Source organism: Arachis duranensis, chromosome 10 (genome assembly GCF_000817695.3).
Source record: "Arachis duranensis cultivar V14167 chromosome 10, aradu.V14167.gnm2.J7QH, whole genome shotgun sequence".
Classification (NCBI taxonomy): domain Eukaryota; kingdom Viridiplantae; phylum Streptophyta; class Magnoliopsida; order Fabales; family Fabaceae; genus Arachis; species Arachis duranensis.
This window is the reverse complement of record NC_029781.3, coordinates 9,823,839-9,843,023: the sequence shown is the minus strand read 5'-3', so window position 1 is coordinate 9,843,023 and position 19,185 is coordinate 9,823,839. Positions and strand designations below refer to the sequence as shown.

Genomic DNA, 19,185 nt, shown 5'->3' with positions numbered 1-19,185 from the left:
AAAAAATTTAAAATATATTTAAAAAATCAAAATTAAGACATTATTCCGTTAAAAATTAATCGTTCAGTTTTGATTTTGATTAGATTGAATGAGCAGTTTTATTTAAATTGGTTTAGATTTAAAACAGCTCTACATTTATAAATCTTACCTCAGAAAGTCTAAGCTTGCAACTCAAACCACCCATGTGTAGGGTGACAACAGGTAGGGTAAGGTAGGGTTTGGATTCAACCATAACCCTACTCGCGGGTTGAGAATATCCCAACCCTAATCCTATCCGCTCTTAACCCACAGGTATCTGACCCTACTCGCGGGTTACAAAAAATATACGACATTATTATATAACTTGATGATAATTTAAAATAGAACTGATTTTTATGTAAAAAAAATATTAAATTATCTATTAATGATTTTCTTTTAGTGGTTAAGGATCTTTGGCATTTAGTGAGAGGTTTTTGATTCAACATCCACTTAAAACATATTTTTATAAATATATAATATAAACATATATAACCGCTGCGAATTGGGTTGGCAACCTTACTCAATCGGGTAAGGTTGGATTGGATACCCACTTAGGGTACATATTGCCACCTCAACCATGCGTATAGCTTTTGTATCGTATAAAGAGTACATGTTCTCGAAACAAATCTAATGAATGTGAATAATAATAAATTAACTCTCCTACCCTTTCTTATCAAATACACATTCACCACTTTTTTTTTTGTTAAAAATTTTCTAGAGCCACTCATCGGTTGTGTTATTCAAAAGATTATCTTTAAACAGAATTATAGTGTGCTTCTCTTCTCGTGTTGTTCTTTTTAACCTCTAACTTATTATATAGTTGTCTCTGTAGTTGGTTTTTGAAATGTATGAATGTTTGTTTGGTTTGATCTCTAACAATCTATAAATTCTCGCTCACTCGCAATGTAACCTTCTACTCATCTCTCCTCACTTTCCTACCTTTTCTCTATTTTTCTTTTCTATTTTCTCATGCTACACTAGGAGCAAGACTTTTTTTTATTCTATAAATACTACTTAACCCACTTTTATTATCAAATTTTTCCAATCTTCTTCAATTTTTTTTTAAATTCCATAAACTAAAAACATGTTTTTTTTTTAGAAAAAATATATCCAAATCAATTCAACTATTTTTTCAATTATTTAAAATTATTTTTCAAAGTCTAAATATTCAATAATCTCAACTTTCGAATTCTTAAAATTCAAATAAAAATCACACTATCAAATATATTTCAAAATCCAAATCCATAATATTTCTATAATTAATTTTCTATTTTTCAACCACATAATCAAAATTCACATACATCACATTATTCATTCCCAACTGTGAGAGTATAATTAGGATCAATTAGATCAATTAACATTATTTAACATATCTGAATATTTAATATAGGATATTACGTTTTTATTATTTCGATTTTCTTAACACCTATAAATATCCTTTTATATTGTATCATTCCAAGCAACTAGAGTATACACAAACATTTTTTTTTTACTCTTCTCTCTTACCTTCTAACATGGTATCAAAGCCATGGCTTCCTCCTTAAAGAAGATATGTTATTTTTCTCCTGTTGTAATCCTCTTCTCCAGTGTTGGAAATAGGAGATTTCTCATGCATGGTGTAACAACTCATGCCACCCGCTAGCATGATATTGTCCGCTTTGGCACACAAGGCCTCACGGTTTTGCCTTTGACGATAGGGATGATGGCCAAAGCCCCCACACTCACTCGTCAAAACACGTCATGCTAGGGAGAAGTATCCACACCCTTATAAGGCATGCTTCGTTCCCCTCCCCAACCGATGTGGGCCTTACAATCCACCCCCTAAGGGAGCCTAGCGCCCTCCTGGCACATCGATCGGGTCCTGGCTCTGATACCATCTGTAACAGCCCATGCCATCTGCTAGCACGATATTGTCTGCTTTGGCACACAAGGCCTCATGATAGGAATGATAGCCAAAGCCTCCCACACTCACTCGTCAAAATGCGTCATGCTAGGGAGAGGTATTTACACCCTTATAAGACATGCTTCGTTCCCCTCCCCAACCGATGTGGGCCTTACACATGGCGTCCAGATTTAATGTATGATAGTGACTTGGTACATCTAATAGCGTCAGAATCGGGTGGGAGGGAGGTAAAACATAGCACACCAATGTCTCGGCCGGTATCTCTGGTACAAACTTCTGCTCATGATCATCTTTAAAAGAATCACTATCGTTGCTATCCACAACGTACTCTTCGTTGGAGTCTTCCTCACCCACCTCCATGTCTTCCACTGGACTGGCAACATGAATCGGCGGTGGTGCGAGAGGTGGGTCATCTTGCACAAATGTCGAGTGTACAAAACCACCACCACCAACCTCGGCAGAAAACTCCATCACTTGTTCCGCCATTATTCTCCCATGGATGTCGAACATGAGTCGCACATGCTCGTTGCCGAGGAGCCGAAATAGTCGAAACCAGAAAACTCTATTATCCAATGATGCTAGCAACCTATACTCCACTCTTTCGATTTCTCTTCTCCCTGTACCACAAAGGTTACTCAATATGAAACTTTTCAACTCGAATAACGAACTTACGCACCGAGTGCGCAATAGTAATGGATTCTCACATTCAAATATCATCCTATTGTTGTTGTTTCTCATACGACAATTGGGGTACACATAGACAACTACATATCTGCTATTACTGGACACTTTTGCCTACTTTTTGTAAAAAAAAAGGGGAGAAAAGAAGATATGAATTGTATGTGAATGTCAAGGGTTACACATCCCTTTATAGCATTCGAAAATTTGTCTCAATGTATCTCGTTTACACTGTAAACACACTAATTTAACACGTATCTCGTTTACATGTAAACGAAATATAACCATGTCACACGCACGTGCCTTATTTCATTTACAATTTATCTCATTTACACTGTGAACGAGATAATCCCAAAAACATGGATTTCAGTGATAATTTTTATGATTTTTTATTTCAATAATCAAAATTTATTTTATTTATTTACATAAAAAATCCATATTTTTCACATTGTTTTAAAGAAAATTAAAAAATACATGAAAATTCCGAGTTTTGTATAATTGTTGGTAAAATTCATGATGAATAAAAAAGAATAAATGACTCTGAGTTGAGATTTGTTGATAACAATGATATTCATATTATATTAATTCGTTGATCTTATATATATGGTAAGGATATTATCCCCTTTGACTTAAAGATGTAATATGTAGTGCGCTCTCTAGTATATGTATATTATGTATATTGTTTTGTTAATTGATTACAACTTACAGTAGTTATTTTTTTAGAGAGGTTATGTTATTGTTATAACAAAGAGAGCATTTTTAGCCATAAAGATAATTAAGACAATGTTGCATTACAAATAGAAGATAAATTCTTTACCAATATATTATTAGTTTACATTGAAACAGAAATATTTAAAGTTTTACAGATCTTTATTATTGACGATTTCATGCATGAGATTTTTTTTAAATGAATAAAAAAATATATTTATTTCTCAAAACAAATAAAATGAAAATTATTTTTCATTTTTTTTTTGTTGGTACCAAAATCGGGTGGGTCGAACTCAATTTTGGTAGAAATCAAGGGAGAGATCACTGATTTACAATGAGAATCAAGAGAACAAGACTCAATTTTGTACAAAAATAAAATCCATAAAAACTTATCTCATTTTAATATAGTACCCCCACTAAAAATTTTTTGTTTTTATTTTATATGTTATTTTATATTAGTTTAGGGTAAGGATTTTGATTAATATTATGATTAGGGTTTAGCATGTTAGATTAGTTTAGGTTTTAACACATAAATTTAATTTGATATATATTTACATTAATTCAATATAATTTAGTTTAAGACTTAGTATATTAATTTAATATATATAAATTAAATTTATTTTTTATATATATATTAGTTTATGGTAAAAATATATATAGATATAATTTTGCTTAAACCTATGTGTTATAATGCAATGGTGAGTAATTTCTAGTTTTTAGGATTGTATATTGTAATTAAAATTATGCTTTAGAATATTTTAGATTTTAGTCTAGTTTGGATATGTTATGAAATTTTTTTATGTTAGTATAATATAATTTATAATTTACTTTAAATTTTGATAGACTTTATTTTAGTATAATGCTATTTAAATTTGAATTTTTGGCGTGATATATTATCAAATTTAATTAAGAAATTATGTCATTTATTTTTTTATATTTTTGCAGTAGTACTTAGATTGCAGAGATGAAATTAGAGTTGTAAATTGGGTACGAGGATATCTTATACAGTTTAAATATGGAAGAAGATATTGTAGGTAGACTTCAACAATTGGTAAATAAATCTATATTATTGAGTGTAATTATGTATTAAGTATGATTAAGTATGTAGTATTTAATTTTTTCTTTTAGCTGATCAGAGTCCTACGGAATAGATGATATATAGGCACACGTCCGAGTGAGCTTGTCAAGCCACTTCTTAGAAGAATCGGACTAGAACACTTTGCCTATATGATGCATCAGTTTGATCATGACTATGTGTTGGCATCAGTCTTACTTGAGAGGAAGCGTCCGGAGACTAAGGGTGTTTGCAGTGTGATGTATATCGATTTTGAGTTAAAAATTCATCTAATTCGAACACTAATTTTACTTGCAATGCAGTTTGGATCGGATGTTTTTTTTTTAGAAAACTCGATCCAATTTTAAGCGTTTTTTATTTGATTAGATTTGCGATTTTGTAAATTAAAAATTTAAATATACATAACAAGTCTCAACATCAAATTTTAAATAACCAACAATAATATAATCAGTCTCAAAAATATCTTGAAAAAAAACCAACAATAACATAACAATAGAAATAAAATTATAAGTTAGTTAAAATAAATAAATAAGTATCATTTTGAACATAAAATATTCACTATGAATAATATAAAAATATATAACAAATTGAACCTAATAAGTAAAATTATAATAATAATATTATAGCACATGATGCCGTTCGAATTGGATTAGATCAGTTTTAAGAAGTAAATCCGAAATTCGATCCAATCCATGCGATTTGTCAAAAATAAAATCCAATCAAATCCAAAATAGTGTGGTTTTAATCAGTTTTTGGTTTGGATTGAATTGGATAAGCAGTTTAATTTGGATCAGTTTGGATTTGAACACCCTTACCGAAAACACACACTTTTCACATGTCATGCGAGAAGATGACTATTACCTTGCAGGATGTCTCCTTTCAGTTGAGACTTCAAATTAGTAGAGCTAGTTAGTGGTTGTCTGAGCAACTGAGAGGACTATTATCAGGGAAGGAGGAGCCAGTAAGGTGATATAGGTCAAAATATAACCTCATTCTAAATTACACTTGAAATTACATACTGGAAAAATATATCTACATTGCAAACAACCATATTAAAATTAAAGCTCACTATATGATCCTCTCAATCTCCATAGATTCAATCAATTATTCATTGTTTTGCAAGTTAGACCTTTTTTGTAGGATGCTTTGTATCCAAAGTTATTCTCAACAAATCTTTGCAGAATTCTTATATTAATGGTTGGGTTTGATTGACCTTAGAGTCCAATCGATGATAGTTTTGTCTCTTTGAAGTCTGTAGACAAGAATGAGGCCTAGTGTATCTTCTCATTTCCTATCTTTTCTGTTTGCGACGATAAGCCACGGCCATATTTTACTGACAGCCCATTCGAAACTGAGTGCAATGTACATAATACTTTAGATGGTCGTTCTCTAATATCTTATACTTCACATTCTTTATGATGTTATACATCCTAACTACCATAAGAACATGTTGCTTGTTCTCAAATTTTTGTCCGGTCTCAAATTCATTTGTCAGATCATCTTTTGGCCCTCCTAAATCAAAAGAACACTCTTGATTCATTGCATCTAGATTCAAAGAGACCAAGTGAGCAGGATGATCGTACCTTTCATAAATACACGGTTGTGCGAGTGCAAATACGAATTGAGTCAGTTTAGTGGTTCATTGCTTCTTCCTTATCATCAGGTATATCCTCAGATTCTTCTTCTACCTTCTCACCATCAGAGATAGGGTTAATTTGATAAGGATCAGTTATTGGGTCTCCTCCAATAATAGATCTCTCATGACTTTCTAAATCTGCTTGCAATGACTCTTCTAGGGGCACATTCTAATCTAGGTTTAAACCCTCTATGCTACCTTCGATTGGCATATTCAAATCAATCATCATCTTTCTAATGTTTGTTCTTGCAGTGCCACTTGACTCAGTATCACCGATGTTAGAATAACTTCTTTTGCATAGATTAATCAAAATAAAAAAGCTCCAATACAAGATCAATGGATGACAGGAATGCAAGTGCAGAACCAGCTCAACGTCACAATTGCAATGTTACAAGTACCTGTGTCAAATAAGGCAAAATGCCTCTACTAAATTTACAAAATCATTATTGGATCTTACCCTATCCAGACATAAAAGATGAGCACAATAATACCTTTTGTAATAAAATGTGTCATCTACTTCCATCGAATGCTTATAATAAATTTTCTTCACTTATTTTGTATGTTGTTGGTCAACAATGTTAAAATATAATTTTTCTCTTCAACTAAAATGTGAATGAATATAGGTTGAGTTGAACTAAATATGATTGATCCATTATGATCTCTTACAATTTTTCCATTGTAATAAATTGATAGCAACAGTATTTGCACTATTTTATTAAAAAATTGACTCAATAAGATATAGAATTTTGAATGAAAGAGAATCAAAAGTAAGAAATTTAGGTATAAGAGTGTTTGAGAATTAGAAGCGGATAAGTAAAGGAGCGATGCACACTAGATAATAAGAGAGGGGTTATTTATAGTGGGAGAGCTAGCCCAAAATCGGGTAAATACACAGATTTTAAATCCAAAATCAGGGATTAGGGTTATTGAATCACACACTGATGCTAAAGGTCCTATCTATATATGATGTTATAAAAATTCCTAATCTCTCACTCTAACAAAAAAAAAAAGCCAAAATCAGGGGCCAAGACAATTTTGGTCCAAATCGGCTGGGGTTGGCCAATTTACATGCAAATCGATGGGACATGTCCCAATTCTGCCTCAAATTAGGGTTCGCTCCACCCTTTGAAAAATTTTTTTTGATAATAATTCCTTTTTTTATTTTTTTTTAGAAAATAATCAATTTTTTTAATTCATTTGAATAAAAAGTCCTCATGTGAGAGAGAAAAGAGAACAAATATAAATACTCTTCTTATGGGGCTATTTTTAATTATGCATTGGTTAACATATTATGTATTATGCATAAAGTATTTCTTTCATATATTCAGATTTTGAAAAAATTTTAGCTATCTCAACTCAAACATTTTGTTCGTCTTCCCTCACTGTCAACCACTATCGATATCACCTTCGTCCTCTCATGGAATTACGAATCCAATTACTTCTTATTTCTTTGTTTCCAAGGACACACTTAGGAGATTTTTTTAATAAATAAAATAAATATTTTATTTACAGAAATAGGTAATTTGGAGTATTTTTACTGATTTACATTGCATTATTTATTTCATTTATAGTGTAAACGAAATAAGTATGTATATCTCGTTTACACTGTAAACGAGATAAGATATGTTTTCCGTTATACGTATCACATTTACATACGTGATACGTGGAAGATAATGAGCAATGTTTACACACTTATTTCGTGTACAGTATAAACAAGATATAGAAAAAGTTATGATGTTTGCATTGTAAACGAGATAAAGTATGACAAATTTCGAGCAATTATAAAAGGATCTGCAACCATTTGTATTCTCTACAAATATTTTACTTCTCCTTCTCCTCCTTTTTTCTTCCACAAATTAAGCAAAAATATCTAATGGTAGTGGATATGTGGTTGTAAGTGTGTATCCCAACTGTCACATGAGAAATAGTGACACTGGAGTTATATTCGAGTGTGATAATTCTATTCTATTGCGTACTCGGAGAGTAAATTCTTTGTCTGAGCTAAAGAGTCTAACATTGACTCACATCGATGCTAACGGGACAAAAAGAGATTGGGAGAATTGGGTATAGGTTGCTAGCATTGATGGAAAATAAAGTTTTTTGGTTTCGTCTATTTTGCGTCCATGGCGATGAGCATGTGCACCTCATGTTTGATATCCACGGGAGAATCATGGCGAAACAAGTCATTGAGCTTTCTGTGGAGGTTACTGATGTTGGTGGTGGTAAATCTGGCCACTCAAATTTTGTCCAGGATGACCCACGTCCCTAGGCTGACTAGCAGTAGGTTGCACGTCATCTGGGAGAGTAAAGAGCCTGGGATCATCAAGCATGTCCTGGCCTGACAAATGTCTGACGCGGCAAGCATGCTGGAACCAGTTCCAATACTCCTACAAAGGCCGGTAGTCATTGAATGGCTGAATAGAGATCTTGTGGCCTTCCTGAAATTGAGTCCTCCATCCATCATACTACTGCCGATGACGAGTGGGCCACCACACGTCCTCGCCCCGTCCTATGGTGGTCAAGAACCGGTCGACATTGACCAGGTCTCTAGGCATCGGCTGCTCGCCACCGAATTGGCGTTTCACCCGGTCAGCATGGTGTAACTCAACGATGTTGAAGCAGACAATGAGAACAACACTCATCTATGTCCTCTACTCTGTCTCCTCTCTCAACCAGTTGGGACAGATGGCCTGCATGGTTGGGTCGTCGTATGGCGTTCATGGGAACTGCAAAATAATTTGTCACACAACCCTCATTTTCAATTCATTGCGTTGGAAGTTGATAATGTTTTAGAGACAACTAACTAAACACTTTCACGTGCCTCATCCAATTGCAACCAGTCTAACATAAGACGCCATCGAAGGACTCGCTGCTCAAATTGATCCCTACTCTGCTAGGCAATGCCTATCAATCTGTCTGTTGGGTGGATACCACTGAGAAAATCTGTGTTAGATCCACGAAACGAGAAGCGGGGTGCATCCAGCAATGTCGGTGGTAACTCGATGTGTTACAGAGCATAAGGAGTAGTACGTCCATACAAGTACAACGGATCCCCATGATATACTGCGGCATCTTTCGAAGTCATCCAATAATGATAGCCACCTGATATGAACGTGAATGTTTAATTTGTCGGTCATCAGGTAACTCCCGATCAGCAACAGGATATAACATCTCATGTACTGTCAGAGGGTGGCTACATATGTAGTAACTGGCATATAACAGACTTGGTCTGAAGCACATTGATAGAGAATGACTATTTCCTCTACGCACCCTACTACTGAGCATGAGGAGGTCTGGCACTAAGTAGCTCCTCTACCCACTCCCAGGTCGGATGTTGGTACCATGTGTGTAAATTACGCAAGCACCCACACACTGACTCTCTATGAGTGCGTAACCCAAGGCGGTACGCAGCGTCCTGCAGGGTGATGCTGTACTCACCCCAAGGCAGGTAGAAAGTGGGACGCCACCACTCACAGTAATCAGGGAGTTGTCAAAAACAAAGTCCCTGAGCTGCATCGTGTCGCCAAACCAACCTCCCTCAAGTAAGGGAGAATAGTATCCAGTGATGTAAGAGTGTGGCTCACTCGCCTAGGGAGTAGTAGGCGAGACCTTTATTAAAAATAAAACATTTCAATAACAAATCTATTTCAATTGTAAAGATTTTTATTTCAAAATAAAAAGATAAAAATAATAATAAACAATAATTTAACGTTTCAGAATAATTAACTTTAAAAATCAAACGTTTAAAAAATTTATCCAACGTCATTGTAACATGTTCAAAATTAAAATTAAAAATATAAAATTCGAATTAAATACATACAAAAATAGAATAAACATTTAATAAATTAATTAAATTGACTAATAATTTAAATTAAATTAATTAATTATCATTTACTAATTTCTATATTCCACAACCTAACAAATTCTAATAACATGACAATTTATTCTACATGTGTAACAACACTGAAACTATAAAAGTACCATAACTATAATTACATGCTCATTTACTTAAGAGAGAAAAAAACACTATCTTGAAAGTCGATTGCTTCCGCAATATGCCAAGTTTTGTTTAAGCAGTTAATGTCTCCGTCTCGTGCATCTGAGCATACCATAAAGTTTGAGTATCTCAAAAATATTAAGAGAAAGGTCCGAGAAAAAGAGAAATGAAGGTCATGCGCAATGAGAATGACAAATGAGGCATTATGAATGAGTTCCTTATATAGGTGCATCTAAACCTTAACTCGTTTACAATGTAAATGAGATAAATGTGTGTATCTCTCGTTTACACTATAAACAAAATAAGTAATGCAACGGCAAAAGTATCTCATCTCATTTATACTTTAAATGAAATAAATAATCCAATGCAAATCAATAAAAACGCTCCAAATTATCTATTTCAATAAATAAAATATTTATTTTATTTATTTAAAAAAAATCCCACACTTAGGCCTAAGCACTTTATTTTGAAATGAATTCAACTTCTCTCCATGTCCTTATCGAAGGTGCTGTATGAACGTAGGGAGTGTCTTACTGGAAATCTGTTTAAAAAAGGATTGAAAGGATCTCAAATACAAAGAAACAGAAATCAATTGAATTTCAAAATCAATTCAATTCTTTCTTTTCTTACCATCAAAAGAAGATCATTAATTTACAAATCAAATCAAATTCAATTCCTCAGTTCCAAAACACACCCATCGGAGGTGATAAAAGAAAAAACAAATAGATAAAAAAAAAGAAAGCAAATTCTTTCACGTGCGCTTGTTTATGCAACCTTTTCGTTCCTTCTTAGCTAATGCTAGAAGCAACGATTCATGTAGAGACAGGTTACTATGTGAGAAATTAATAATTTGGTTACAAGGAACAGATATGCATCAGTAAAACTTGTTTTTAAAGGTTGATTGTACCCCAAAAATGCCAGCAACAAGAACTTTTAGTAAGCTAAGACTTTTCTGATGGGAAGTTTTTTATAACTTACAACCTACATCCAAATACACAATTAGCAAAACGTGAGAGATATTTGACAGCTGTGAATAAATAAAGCGTTACTAAGCAGCAATATTAGAAGTTAGGACAGAGTAATGATAGTATCTTCAGAACATGAAGGTAAATCACAACTCTGTCCAAATATATCAGGGATTCCATCCCAACTATGCTTTTCTCTTGCTTCCCAATAGCCACCCTTGTATCGGTAAGACCCATCCTCATTCTTCTGAAACCATCTAGGCTGCCATCCTCTTTCCTGCATCTTTCTTGCCTGCATTTGTGAATCAAGCATAAGTTACAAATATGTTCAAGAAAAAGAGATTTTATATGCATAAATAGCGTATTTTTCTCTTCCTTCATTTGCCTTGTTTTGAACCAATGCCACTTAGGTTAGAGCATAAGACCCTAACCATCAAGTTGGTTGGGAAGCTAGCACAAAAGAGTATAAGGGTGTTTGGCTTGAGAAAACAACTCCAATTTTCATTCCTATGTTTACATTTTTTCTTCATAGAATCTTGAAAAGAGAATTTAAAAATACAAAATAAAAATAAAAATACAAACAAAACTAACCCTAAGTTCCCATATGCTTCTATGTATGGGGGAAATAAAAAAACATGATTACCACACCAGGAAAAGGTACAAAACAAAACCGTCAAAGTCTAGATCCAATGGATTCAAAATTATTACCTGTCTCTGCAACTGTTCTAGTCTTAATTTCTCTGCATTCGCCAACTCATATTCTCCATTTTCTAAATGTCTTTGATCGGGTCTCAACCTTGAGTCAGTGGGAGGTAACTTCTCTATCATGCCGGGCATTATTTCATTCAATGATATTGCAAAAGGAGAGAGGTTGTATCTTGTCTTGGTGCTGCAGTTGTCCCTTTCCCACAATAATGCAGCTTCTGTCATTGGATCATAACCTTTTGGCTTTGTAGTTGGGTCCCCAAGGACATAGTACATTGCTTCGTCCCATTTCCCAATCAACATTGCTACCTTCTCTCCGGTTCTGTTGTCTTGAACAAATCCATGGACCTGTATATATGATAAACATTTATTTCAGTCAGTCTTATATCAGCTGTTATGTTGCTAATAAAAGCAAGCTAATTGAAGCCTCATTTGGATTAGCTTCTTTTATATAAAATAACTTTTGAAAGAATGATCTTTATTTAAAAGTTTTTAAAAAGTACAAGGGATAGTGGTTAGATGTAAAATCAATTAATATTTAGGAGTAATATTAGAAGAAACATATTTGGATGTTATAAAATGTCCTTCTCTAGTGATTCTCCGTCCCAAGATAATTAATTAATTAAATCAATATTTGTTATGATTTTCTATTGATTTTGTACTTGAAATAAGATTCACCCGAACAAACTAAAAAAATAAGCATTTCTTTTATTGAAAAGGGATCTTTTTTTATCAAAACATTCATCATTCATGCTCTGATGCAGACAGACAGGCAAGAAAATTCTGCTGGACTTGTGTTCTTCAGGGTGACAATATATATGGTACAGCTTAATCAGACACTAGATGTCACACGAAGATTGAGTTGCGAGAAAATAAGGAAAAGGGCTAAAGAAAGAAAAAAGAAATTATCAAGATAATATAAAGCAAATACAGCATGAAAGAACAACTTATTTTATTTATCTAAAAAATGGGAGAGAGAGAGAGGGGGGGAGAGGGGGGATTCTGCAATCTCTATGACCTAATTATATTAATAATCCTACCTGGTGTGGGTTTCGATCTATGATAGATTGCTCTTTGAACTTCAGTTTGCAAGAGTAGTTGCCACTGCCCTTGATGCGCATTGTACCATAGTGATCACAATAAATTTTACCTAGTATGATATTGTAAATTGAAGTGGTGACCTTGCTCCATTGAAATGTTTCACCATCCTCAAACTGTAGGGTGAGGACACCCACAGGATCTAACTGAATAGAACGCCCCCAGAATTTCCCTTTCAAGTTAGAGTCCGCCCAGAACTTCCATCCTCTTCCCTCACAGTGACAAGCAACAACCATGGGATGATGACTAACCTGCAGCATGCTTCTTGTTAATAGAAAATTACAGCATAAAAATAGACACAAATCAGAGGTATTATTTTGAGATTAAATGAAGCGAGGAAACAGCAAATTTGTAAGTTTGAAGATATGTCTTTGCCTGTAAACTGAGCCACACTCAGAAATCTTGAAAAGGTAATTAGAAAATCCAGTTACCTTTTCAGAGAAGAATCTGAGACCTTTATCTGGATAGTCAGCTTCATATGTCTCCCCAAGTAGAGGATTGAAAGGTTTGCACTGCCGACCTTCAGTGGATGCATAGCCGGACACAGCAAAAGCTGCAACATTTAGGATTCTCATCAAATCATTCTCCTGCACCAAGCAAAGCCCTGAATCAAGTTATAATTTGACAAAATGCATATAGAGAATGCATTTAAATTCTAAAACCTAACATTCTTTACTCTCTCAACTTTCTCATATCATGCAAATTCTTGGATCATTACCACTTAAAAATCAAGCTCAATTTTACAGGCCACAAAGAAAGTATGCTCAATTTTGAAAGTGTCTTGTAAAAGAAGCCTCAGCCTATTCTCTAACTAGAATCCAATCTGCTCAAGCCTCCAAAATCAATAATAGATCACAGACTAGATCAGGGTGTCATAGTCAAAATTGTTCTGGAAACCAACTTAAGCTTCTTTTTTTTAATCTATTAACAGTGGCAAGCCTACACCATACATATAAAAGGTAAACATACATTATTGCCTCTTTTTCCTAACTAGTTGGAAGAATTACAAATAGAATAGCTGGAACACGTTGATCAAGTGTCTTATCAAGCTTTATTAGATGTTGAAATCTTTGTAACCATCAATGTCCCTAAATTTAACTAAACATCTTATATACATTGATAAAATGAAACAAGGATATCATGCTTTTAAAAATGCTTGTCAAGAAGTAAAGGACAGCTGAGAATCTGACCTGCTTTCCCCATTCCAATGCTCTATCAACTAGATATGAATACTCCAAATCTTCAAAACACTTTTGCAATGAAGATTTAATAATTGACCACAAGCCAACAGGCCTCTCTTTTTCTTTTGGCTCTGGTAAGTTATCCCTTCTTCTGACATATGGATAGCTTACATCTTTGATTCCCTTCTCAAACCCATGCAAACCATCAGAAAGTAAACAATCTCTATCATGTATGCTTGCATTTGTCATACCCTCCCTACTTCGATAAGAAGCACTTCTTAAGGCATCTGAACACAAAAACTCATTTGTGTCAAAAAATGCACCATCATCATCATCAGTTTCAACATCTGCTCCGTCTTGACTTTCATTATCCGCTACTGAATCAGTAGCACTGCCCTCCGACATGACAGAATAGAAATCTGAGACATGAACGGTTGAAAAAGTAAGTACATTGCTGACAATATAGAAACTAACAAACAACCAGTAAGTAAAGCAGGATAAAGAAACTTTTTCAACTTCCTAGAGCTCCTCCATACATGATACAACCACCCAAAAGTCAATGTCTTTACCATGGTTTCACTTAAGTGCAAGAACTTTTCGGTTGATTGGCAGTCTCTCAATCTAAATAATGTTGAGATTGACAAATTTAGCGTGAACTAAGAAGTGTATGATCAAATTAAAAAAATATGACAAAGGAATATTGGCAAGTGTATGATCAAATTTAACAGCCTACGCACCACTAAATCTTCTGTTCCCTTGTCCACAATATGATTCACGCTCCTTTGTTTCATCCACTACAGTGGTTTCCAACTCTATTTTCTCTGTCTGCATTAATTAATTTTAATAGATAAGTCAAACTCTTGACACAGCATATACAGGAGCAAAATTACGTAAGTTTAGTAAATTCCTTCAAAAATGTCAAAGCACCAATAGCATGTTCAGTGCCAGGGCCACAATTGAAAATAACTAATCAATAAACAAAATTAAGAAAATAAAATCAAGAGTTTGCCTTTAAAAATGAGTGATTCAGTGTGTTTTCTCAAGCCAATGATAAGAGAAATATAGTATTTGAAATTCAGGAATTCAGAAACATTACATTACGCCAAGAGAAGGTTCAAATAGTATATACCTTTTTTTAAAGATCCCTATATACTAAAAACCTAATGTGCTTTTATATTTACCTAAAAAGCTAGAAGGCTAATGTAGAATTCAAAGAAAAGTAATTAGTAAAAACCCAATGACTAATTTGTTGTGATATTTAAAATTTAAATTTAATAATTATAAGCTAGACAGGAGGAACCAGGGAAAAGTCAAAAATCAAAATACAAAGGAAATGGTTTGATGGCCGGCTAACCACTGTATTTTTACAACCATCCAAAATGGGAGTTCAATCATATATCTGAAGTTAGGAGATGCTGTTCCTAGACGTGCTCCAAAAGGTTAGACAGATACCTCTAGTTGTTTTAAGGTGTCCAGCAACATTACATGTTTCTGCTGAAGAAACTTCAATTTGCCTTGAAGATAAGAGACTTCGGAGAGCATAATAGACTCGCAGTCATTAATAACTGCCTCACTTATGCCTTCCTCTGACAATCGAGATCGCAGCTTCTCAGTTGAAACTACAATATCTTCTGGAGTTGCAAGATCACTACTTGTTAGAGCTCTAGGAAAAAGATCTTTCGTGGACTGCAGGGCCTCAATCCACATAGCTCTGTCTTCTCTAGATACACACCTCAAGTGTAGAGTTTTTGTCCCGGTAAATATGGATAGCCGCTTATCATCAGATTTGCTAGCCCGAACCGAAGAAACCTGTGAACAAGGCCATTCAAATTTAGCACATGCCACAAGACAACCAAGGTGAGTTCATGTTAAAAAAAATGGATATACACTGGCACATTTTTATCCATGGTACAAGCGCAAGAAGGAATCACAAGCCCCAAAATATTTCAGCATAAATTTAGCGAAAGATACAACTTAACCAGTTTTGTCAATTTAAGGCATACATAATTGATTTTGGCTAAAAAAAAGGGGTTAGGACCAATTTAATCAATATTTCAAATACGTCACTTCCTTATATTGATAGTGCAAAGTGCAAACATAAATAAAAATTGTATATTTTAAGACACGGTTCAAAAGGGGATCCACGTTTGCAAAGCAACCACAAAAAACACAATGTGCATGCGTCAGTAACAAATTTTTCGCCTAATACCCCTGCGTCAATCACGATGCTTGAAATTAACATCACTATCATCCTAAATACACTGATATCGCTATCACCCATTTCACGCTTCTTGCAATTTTTTTCTTTCAAGCAAATTGAACCATGCAGCATGGCAAATTTCAAAAACGAAAAAGGCCTTCGCAGTTCAGACTTCATACACAAAAGTGACAAAACCAAAGCTGATAGTTCCAATTTGTAAAGACACTCGTCAAATTCATTGAAGCAAATAAAAACAAACTTAAAAAAATGCGAATCAAGCAAGACCTTTCACGATCACACAGATTGCAAGTGTGGTTAGGTTTTTGCTAAACGTAATAGAAAACAAACCTTCAAGTGTATCTCACCGAAGGGCTTGCATTGCTTAGTAGAGTTGCCACCACTAACTCCTGCTACTCGATTCAGGCTCCAATTGTTCTTCTTCACGAACTTCGATGACTCCTCGCCGATCACTCTCACGCTCCGGTCCCTCGCTGGGCTCACCACGATCTTATCCGGACCATGAATCTTGTAGTACGAAAGCACTCCATCTTCCAGCACGAACCACCTCGACCTCCACCCTTTCCCGTAGTTCACCCACTTGTACAAGATTCCGGCCACGCTTCCGGCCACTCCGTTCCCGCCACCGAACACCTTCGACTCCCGGGGCTCCGCCGTCGTCGTTGACAAATCCTCCTCTTCGCCGCGGTTCCCGCCGGAAGACGACTTCAGAGAATCGCCACCGCCATGAGAGGAATCCGGCGCAGAGGAGCTCGATTTGGAGCCGCCGTTCACCGTCCTGACCGACGCATCGAGCCCTAGCTGGCAGTGAGTTGGCGATTTCGTAGCTACGGGATTCGCCCTGTCCCGATCGATCGAAACCGGAGCAATGCAGCACAAAGGATTCATCGTTCTCACGAATTAGAAGAAAAGCACCAACGCATGATCGAGAGCAAGAATCAGTGAAGCAACGAAACCAGAGAAGAAGAAGAAGAATCCCCGATTCGTCGAATGAGTATACTCGGAGTTTCGTCGATTGAGATCGGAGAAAAAGAAACGCTGGAACTGTTTATTTTAGGTTTTTTTGTTTTTTCTGTTTTGTTCTGGTTCAGTAGAGAAGACGAAGAAGAAGAGAAAGGAAAGGGAGTGAGGTACAGTTGTTGTGGCAGGCTATAAAGAGCTGAACCACTACTACACACTGCCCACTCAGATCCATTTAAGTCACTCACACACACACTTCTCACTCAGTAAATTTTATCAGTACATAGATGGCATAGCTTAGCATAGCAATGTCCTTGCCTTGTTTCGTTTTGCGTTGTGAAGTGTGTGTGTGTGTGTGAGAGAGAGAGTGTGTGTGTGTTTTTTGTGTGTGACTGTGTCACCTTTCTTTCACTCTTTCTTCCATTTTCCATTCCCATTTCACAAAATATAAAGGTTCTAAGCCATACCGCCAACTATAAAACCATGCCATTCAATTAATGCATGGTTCGTGTTTGGTTCGGATTCCCTTCTGTTCCGGTTCATTATTCAATTCAATTAAATAAAGAAAATAAATAAATAAATAAATGGGATTTGCGTTTTATGTGAGTTTTGTACTTGCGAATTGTGATGTTAAGCTTTTTTTTTTTTCCAGAGAGAGAGAGAGAGAGAGAACCTTTTTAGGCATGATTGTAAGAGGCGACAGCTAACGTGCGCACTTTATGCGCAGGTAACTGAGGTAAGTGTGTTTTTGTGGGGTGGGGAAGGCAGTGTCCGTTGGGTGAGGGGAAGACCCTCTTTTTTTCTTTGGGCCAGGCCCATGGCCATGATGAAAGGGGCTGGATTGACTTTCTTACCCTGGGGTGTTCCCCCGGCTTAGTGGTGTTGATTGCGATGTGAGTGAGGGTGTCTCGGTCATTTCGTGTGGCTGAAAGCGATTGTAGAACGATGGGTTTGGGTTGAGGTTTGGATATCCGTTGGGGTCGAAATGTGGGGGGAACTTTTGGTTATGGTAATTAATTAAAAAATATTTATGATGCTACTATGGCACTATGTTAAATAAATTTAATTTGATATACTAATAGTTAAAAATGTTTTGTAAAATTATTTAAATTTATTCTTTTAGATAATTATTTATATAATAAATACGAAAAATATTTATTTTTATTGACATAACAAAGTAAGAATATATAATTATATGTATATATAAAATATGTATGAACTAACAATGTATAAAATTATGTTACATTACATGATATGGCCCTACGTGGTTGGTTTTGATCAATCTGTTATTGGTAGATATAATATCACATTATCACACTAGATAAGTAGATATCTATCATGGGATATGATGGTTAACACTTAACAGGTTATGTATGTTGTGGCGTTGACCAGTTGTATTTGGATTCAATCGTTGTCATTAGATTAAATGACTTTCGGAGTTTTGACCTAAAATTTGTACTATGATTTTCATTAATATTATTTGTTGAAAAGATAACATGCACATACCAAAATTAATTATTACATATTTATATATAAATATATATTTATTAACTCATTTTTAATATATTTTTATATTTTAATATATATTTTATTTCAATAACTAATTTAATGGCTAATTTTTATATATACGTATCATAGTTATGCTTTATTCCCTTACTTGATTTCTTTTTAGCTTTGTTATACCAATTACCAAATAGTTAGATTAGGTTCTTGTGCAATGTCACAAAAATTTCGGTTAAATTTATGTTTTCGTTAAAAAAAAATTTAAAATTTGTTTTTTTATTAATCAATCTAATTTATATATATTCTATATATTATTCAATATATATTATATTTTTGTATAAATATTTTTCAATAATTATCAAAAAAATATAAATTTATAAAAAATAAATATTGTCACTCCTATTTTATTTTTTATTTTGCAAATTTGTGCAAATATACAATGACAAAAATAATCATATGTGGAGAGGCGTTATAAAAAATAGAAGAAACATTTTCATTTTCTAAATTTGTATTACAATATAATTAATAAAATTCAACATG

The 19,185-nt window shown here is 34.4% G+C and overlaps 1 protein-coding gene across 1 annotated transcript; it reads right to left on the bottom strand.

Moving 5' to 3' along the window:
- Positions 1-10,946: 10,946 nt before the first annotated feature.
- Positions 10,947-17,225, bottom strand: LOC107468996 (oxysterol-binding protein-related protein 1D). Its single transcript, XM_016088376.3, has 8 exons — positions 16,513-17,225; positions 15,417-15,773; positions 14,702-14,789; positions 13,974-14,383; positions 13,215-13,370; positions 12,726-13,034; positions 11,689-12,033; positions 10,947-11,272 (listed from the first exon to the last, which is right to left on the bottom strand). Exons 1-8 carry the CDS (start codon positions 17,068-17,070, stop codon positions 11,084-11,086), a joined length of 2,412 nt encoding a protein of 803 aa, XP_015943862.1. The 5' UTR covers positions 17,071-17,225; the 3' UTR covers positions 10,947-11,083.
- Positions 17,226-19,185: the final 1,960 nt, after the last annotated feature.